Source organism: Physeter macrocephalus, chromosome 20 (assembly GCF_002837175.3).
Source record: "Physeter macrocephalus isolate SW-GA chromosome 20, ASM283717v5, whole genome shotgun sequence".
Lineage (NCBI taxonomy): Eukaryota > Metazoa > Chordata > Mammalia > Artiodactyla > Physeteridae > Physeter > Physeter macrocephalus.
The window spans coordinates 30,045,976-30,053,103 of NC_041233.1; the positions used below are offsets into that span (position 1 = coordinate 30,045,976).

General features: G+C 52.7%; 1 protein-coding gene across 2 annotated transcripts; it reads right to left on the reverse strand.

Moving 5' to 3' along the window:
- Window positions 1–434: 434 nt before the first annotated feature.
- Window positions 435–2,786, reverse strand: SFTPA1 (surfactant protein A1). Of its 2 annotated transcripts, none has more exons than XM_007111497.2 (4): window positions 2,510–2,786; window positions 2,130–2,249; window positions 1,287–1,364; window positions 435–811 (listed from the first exon to the last, which is right to left on the reverse strand). In XM_007111497.2, the coding sequence occupies exons 1-4, from the start codon at window positions 2,784–2,786 to the stop codon at window positions 435–437; spliced, it is 852 nt and encodes a 283-aa protein (XP_007111559.2). The 2 variants fall into 2 exon arrangements, with proteins under 2 accessions (XP_007111559.2, XP_007111558.2); XM_007111496.2 differs by having other exon boundaries at window positions 2,130–2,189; window positions 2,597–2,681.
- Window positions 2,787–7,128: the final 4,342 nt, after the last annotated feature.

Sequence of the window (7,128 nt, forward strand, 5' to 3'; positions counted from 1 at the left end):
AGGGAAGCCCAGCACTGCTAAATCTTGATAAGGCTGGGCAGGCAGTGGGCTGCAAAGAAAGAGTAGAGGGGCCAGGAAGCAGGCACCCCATGTGTGCTTTTGGAGGGAAGCTCCATCCCAGGACCTCACTGTTGCCATCTGTAAATGAAGGAGTTGGACAAGAAGAGGAAGAAAGAAACCTCCATCTCTTGCCAAAGGGCAAGGTTAGAGTGGCTGTCTAGAGTGCAAAGCTGAGAAGGGGCTCCAGGGGGAGTCAGACTGATTAGTAATCAAGGGGGAGGAGTCAGGGCCCACCTGGGAGTGGAGTGGCTAAGATGCCTCCAACTCTTATAGCCACAAAGGTGTTACAGCACCTCATAGACCAGGTGGATTCCCCAGGATGTAGGCTGAAAGGCAAGTCAGGACCCTCTCCATCCTGTGGCCTTGGTGCCTGCTCAAAACTCACAGATGGCCAGTCGGTACTGCAGGCAGTTCTTGTCATTCCACTGGCCATCTGTGTACATCTCCACACACTTCTCTTTGCCCCGACCCCTGGACTCCCCTGGGTACCAGTTGGTATAATTCACAGGGGTTCCATCCAGGTAGTGGAAGTCTCCAGCAGTGGGACCCTCAGCCAGGCCCAGGTAAGCATAAGTATTGTGCTTCCTCACGATGCTTGCAACGGCCTCATTCTCCTCTGGACTCCTTGGGGCAGCAATGCGTCCACCTACCCTGGCACACGACTCTTTAATGGCATCAAAACTGACCGACTGCCCATTGGTGGAGAAGACCTTCTCTCCCACGGCCAGCATGGACCCCTGCAAACTGAGGACTGACAGCAGAGGAATCCGGGTCAGGCCACAGGCCTCTTTGTTTCCAAATCCTTTGCCTTCCCTTTATGCTCTCTGCCTTTATGCGCTTTCCAATCTCTTCACCTCTGCCTCTCCCTCCTTCGTCCCTCCCTTTTCCAATCCTAGTCTTTCTGGATTCCCCTCCATGCTCCCATCATTTAATTATCCATTCACCCATTTAACAATTACTTATTGACTGTCTATTATGTGCCTGAAACTGTGCAATTTCCTGGGATTCAATAGAAAGCAGTATAGCCAGGAACATTGCTTCCCCAGGACATAGGGAGATAATCCATATCTACTTCGGTCTCCTCTGAGCTGTTCAAGAACATCTGAAAAAGGACCTCCATGTCCACACTTGTTTGTCAAGTCTGTAGATTCTGGAGCCTGATGCTGAGGATGAGGAGAACTTATGGGAACCCCTCTACCCTATAAGGCCTCAAGGGATCCCCTTACCGCGCATCGACTGCAGGATTTGATGGCTGATCTCACGGAGTGTGCTCTGGAACTCCTCGCCTAGATAAGTTGGAAGCCCTGTAGAGAGATCCCCAGCAAGAAGAGGGGTAGGCCAACAAAAACCCCCAATTGTGCCAAGCAGGTGCGAGGCCAGCTGCAAGCCTGGCATTCTGCCCTTCACTTGTCTAGAGCCACTGCCCAGGCCCCAGGTCATAAGGGTCTTGGAGTGTGTTTCCTACTCCCTACACACTTGTCCTTTAATGCAGCCTTGCACTTGCTCAGCCCCCTCTCTGCTCTTCTTTCCTGCCATATCCTTTCATGGCTCCGTCTGTCCACTTCTGTGGGGTTTTCTAGTTTCTGGGCAGGGCCCCCTTCCCCACCCTCCAACCACAAGGGCAAATGTGGTTCTCTCTGACTCTCCTGATGGACCTTGATTACTGCTCAGAGCTCCAGAGTTTCCCTGGACATGCGGGGTTCCCAGGTATATCATCTGTCTGGTCCTTGGTCCACATAACCCCCTACACCCTCAGAATGCCCCTATGCCTCAGCGCTAGGAAGTGCCTCCTCTCCTCCCAGTGCTGTCCCATCTCCCACACCTGACGCCGTATGTCTCCCCATCAGCTGTTGTGATGCGTGGAACACTTCCAATACCCACCAGTCTCTGCGCTGTGGCCCACGACCCAGACCCCTCTGATTTCTCAACCTCATATTCTCTTATCTAGGTTGAAAAATATACCCTCTGGGGACTTCCGTGGTTTTGTCTGATCCCCATCATCCCTCATGTAACTGACCACATGGGCACGGTGTCCAGTTGCTTCTGTCCACTGGCCACATCCTGCTCACCGGGAGGACCCCTCTCACCAGGCTCTCCCTTTTCTCCACGCTCTCCAGTGAGGCCAGGGGCTCCAATCATCCCATCACGCCCAGGGAGGCCTGGTATTCCTCCAGGGGGGCCCATGGGGCCTGCAGAGAGAGGAGGACAAGGATGTATGCTGTCTATCACCCACAGTGGGTTGAAGCTGATGGGACTGGACCTCCATGATCAGCCAGGCTGACTCACCTGTCACTCCACGGGCACCTTGAGGGTAGACCCTCCAGGGCTGCTCCAGTCTAAGGGTCCCGGGAAACGCCCACCATCCAGCTGACCCTTGAGCCCAGCCCAGAACCCTGGACAGCAAGTCCCCCTGAAAACAGATCACTGTCCCTCAGCTCCCACTCAGTACCTGGAGGTCCAGGGTCTCCTTTGATGCCATCTCTCCCATCTCTTCCTGGCAGGCCGTGGGATCCAGGAGTACCAGGGATGCCAGGGCTTCCAAGACAAACTTCCTTCATGTCGCACTCAAGGCCAGAAACCACCAGCCAGATGAGGGTGAGGGTCAAAGAGCACAGCAGCATGGCGCCTGCTCCAGCGGCTCCTTCTGTGGAAAGGAAGGGCTGTGGCCCACCTGAAGCATTTGCCAAAGTCTCCCCTTGCTGTGCTTTGTCAAGATTCAGGCACATGATGGAGACTGAGGGCCAGGGCAGGTACAGACAGGAGCTCTGGAAGGACCCAAACTATCCTTGGAAACTCCCAGCATCATCTGGTATCTAACATGGTCTCATGCCCCATCCCTCTTGCTGGAGGTGGAGTGGTACCTGGGCAGGTGAGGAGTTGTAAAGAGCTCTGGAGAGTCAGAGGACCTGGGTTCTAACGGAGTCTCTGTTTGTTCCTCGCTGTGTGACCGTGGGGAACTCACTTCACCTCTCTTGGCTTCAGGTGAAACTTCTGTCCTGGGGGCAGTCCTGGCCTGTCCCTCCCAGGCTGTTGGGAGGAAGGATGTGGTCAACATTCACTCACTCCACGTGTCCCTCATACTCTCCGCTACCCTCCTTTTGAGTTCTAAGGGATCGTGATCCTGAGGATGAGCAGAGACGACCAGGGCCCACGTCTTGGCCGCCCCACGGTGGTCAAGGATAGGGAGTCCCCTCCTCCCTGCTTTCTCGGGAGGCTTTCTCTTTGGCAGGCTGTTTCTCCCCCTGCCTCCACCCTGCAGGCCCTTCTGAATCCCTGGGGCCAATGGGTCCAGCCCAGGAGCACAGTGAAGTATGAGGATATTTGCAAGCCCATCTTCCTGTACCCATAGTTAGGGTTCTGTGGAACAAGTCCCAGTGGTACCCAGGGAGGGCCCCTCCTTCCCTGCCTGACCCATAGTGAAGCCTGTGGCTGCTGGGCTGCTTCATGCTGCTGCAACCCTGGGGAAGACCCAGGGCATGGGGCTAAACTCACCCACACGAACAGAGCCTGTGTGGCTCTGTGCCTCCAGATCAGGGTGGCGAGGTGGACAGCAACATTTATACTGATGTAGGCTACCAGGCTTCCTCTCCACCCCAGAGAGGGGCCTGCCACAAGGGCCTCTATTCCAGGACAGCCAGGCAGGAAGCTGCCATCTGTTTACCCACTACATTTCCCCACAGGGCACTCAGGCTGGAGGGCCACTTAGGAAACCCCCTAAAGAGACACTCCCGATCGGTGAGAAGGGAAAATTCCCACGGCCCGGAGGCCACCCACTCTCCCTCCATCCAGTTTCCCAAAAGCAGTGAAGGACGAGAGCACTTCCACGGGAACCGATGGAGGCACGTGGCAAAGGGAGCCCTCTCCCTCCTGGGCCTTGGCCTCCCGGTCCTGGCTAGTGACACGTTTGCAGCCCCAGAATCACGATCCCCCAAAAGCCCACCAGCTGGAGAGAACATACCGGGGCTGGACTTTTTTCCCAGGGGAGCAAAGAGGACGATCAGTGACATACAGAGCTGTCTCCTGGGGCCATTCCAGCTCCAGAGCCTCTTTGGCTCTTGGAAGTGTCCACAGGGCTCCAGAGTGTGCAGAGGTCATGCCTGAAGCCAAAGGGTGGTCAGGTTGAGCTGGAACAAACTGTCTGTCACGGGGCGTGGCTCACCACTGAGCCCCCAGCTCTTGCTTCTGGGGCCTGCAGCTGAGTTGATGGACCATGGTTCACAGGTACAGGTGAACCCTTGGCGGGTTCCCCATTCCTCCGGCCCGGCAGGGCTCAGAGGTGGGGAAGCAGGGCAGGGCTGGAAGGTCACAGGAGGGCAGCAGTTTCTGTCTTGGCCTTGGTGATGTCTGATGACCTGCAGTGGTGATTTCTTTAAATAGTGGAATGACACGTGAAGCCTTAACTGATAAGATTCCCTCTGCAAGCCACTTGATGACGAGGGAACCTCTAAAGTAGGGATGGTAACGATGGGGAACAGAGACAGGAAGAAATCGCCATGTTTACCTGTGAGGGGTTTGAAAAATCTTGAGATCCTCAGGCAGAGTGGGAGCTCAGCTAATGGAATCCCTCTCCCAGGAGCAGGGAGCCCTCCAGAGCCTCTCTGGAGCCCTGAGTGCTTTCAGCTGCCCTGCTGCGCCCTGTCATGTGCCCTGCGGCTCTGTCAGGCACAGGATGGGGAACCAGGGCCAGCGCAGGGTTGGGGCAACTGGGGAGCAGCTCCAGCTTAAGGACCACAACTCAGCTTGGAGGGAATGCGGTTCTGCAGGTGAACAGGGGTCCTCTTGGGCAGATTTTAAAGGGTCTGGGGGGAGGCAGCCTGGAGGTCCGGGCCATGGTTGGTGGGGAAGGGTGTGGACTAAGGAGTCAGACACACCTGAGTTGCACTTTGGAGCTGTCACTTATTATCCATGTGGCCTAGGTCAGGTTATATAACTTCCTGAGTCATGGTTTTCTGGGGTTTTTAAAAAAATTATTATTTTGAAGTAATAACAAACCTACAGGAAAGATGCAGGTGCACTACAAATTTTTTTCTGAACCTATGAGAGCAGGTTGCAAACATGATACTCCATCACCCTAGTATATTAGTTTATATTTCAGATGAAGATGTTTTCCAGTGTAACCATCAAAATCAAGAAATTAACACTGGTTCAGATATTTTTATTTAAAAACATGAAAGAGTATCATGGGGTATTTTATTTAATCTTTTAAGTCACCTGTTTAACTTAAGTCACTCACATGGCTTAATATGCCAATATATTAAAGTGTGCCATAAAAATTCTAATAAAATGATTAATTAATTATTTACCTGGCCTTACCTCCTTCTTCATCCTGTGTTCCACCACTCTCCTTCTGCAGCTTCTGAGAGGATGCTTCAAGTTCACGGAACTGAGGGGTGCTTTCCATGTCACTCTTTCTCTGAGCATGATTCTTCTCTTGTCTGGAGTGTTCTGAATGCCTTTGCTGCCACACACAAAAAGGGTGGATGTCATACAATATTTGTCTTTCTCTGTCTGACTTATCTCACTTAGCACAATGTCCTCAAGGACTATCCATGTTGCTGAAAATGGCAGGATTTCCTTTTATCGTGGGTGAATAATATTCCGTTGTATGTATACACCACATCTTCTTTATCCATTCATGTATCAATGGACACTTAGGTTGTTTCCACACTTGTGAATAATGCTGCAATAAACATGGGAGTGAAGTTATCTCCTTGAAAACCTGTTTTCATTTCCTTTGGATATATACCCAAAACTGGGATGGCTGGATCATATGGTAGTTCTATTTTTAAATTTTTGAGGGACCTCCATACTGTTACCCATAGTGGCTAGACCCATTTACCAGTTTATAATCCCACCAACAGTGCACAAGGGAACAAATAATTTTTTACTGTAAGTATGCAACATTTGGGACGTACTTATATTAAAAAATTATTCATTGTTTATCTGAAGTTCAGGTGTAGTTGGGCATCTTATATTTTATCTGGCAAACCTACCTGCAGGGACCATCAAGCAGAGGCTTTGGTTGAGGCAGGAGAGACCTCCTTTGGCTTGCTGTCATCTTATGGGTTTAGTCCGGGCCCACGTTGTCAAAGTTGCTGATTTTTGGCTCAGATACAGATGAAAAGTTCTTCCTGACCTCTTTGTGGCTATTGAGCAGGGGCTGAAGTGTGGAGTGTACAGGTTACAAATGGGGCTGGTATTTAAAACAAACCCCAGCTCTCCTGAAGTGGCAGGGAACATCCAGGAGCCAGGGGTGAGAAAGCTCAGGATTTGCTTTATCCCTGCCTCCACCTGGACTAGAATGACTCTCCCAAGGGAGTTTCCACGGCTACGCTGGGAGGGAGGACAGCAAGGTAAGACACAGTAGGACAGAGCAAAGGAAGGGACCAAGTGTGGCTGGAGCTCCCGACCAGCCTTCCTGGGGATGAGTGTCCATCAAAGCAGGGATGTTGACCAAGTGCAGAGGCTTCTCACAGAGTCTAAGTGTCCCTTTCTCTGGGGCAGTGGGCTCCAGACACCTTGCAGACCACACGTGCAAAGCCCAGAGCGGAGGCACCAGCCAGGGCTCAGGCTCTTGGTGGTTGTTTACATGAGGCTGCCTGGTGGAGACAAAGCCGAGAGCAGCCGGTGGGACGGGACAGGACAGGCAGACAGCAGGGGCAGGGAGGGGTTAGCCGCAAGCAGGCTGGGGTTCTCCCCAGGAAAGATGCAGGATGGGCTGCACCTGGATCCCAGCCTGAGGGAGCTAGAGAAACCGTCTGCCACCTACACTGTGACAGGAGAGAACGTTCAATGGCCTGCAAGCTTCTTCATGGAGAACACTTTAGTTTAACTCCAGTGCATCACAGGATCAAGGAGGCCCGGGTCTTCAGAATCAAACAGGTACATTAGCATGTGCTCTACGCAGTCACAGCTGTTCCCCTGGGAGGAATTCCAGGCTCAGGACAACATGGGATTCTTTTCGCCCTGCTTCACGGAACAACCAGCTTCTGGTCTGAACCCAGCCTCGTGTTTACACTGGAACTGAAGGGACTTTTCCCGTCATGGATCTCCCCATTCCTCCCCCAC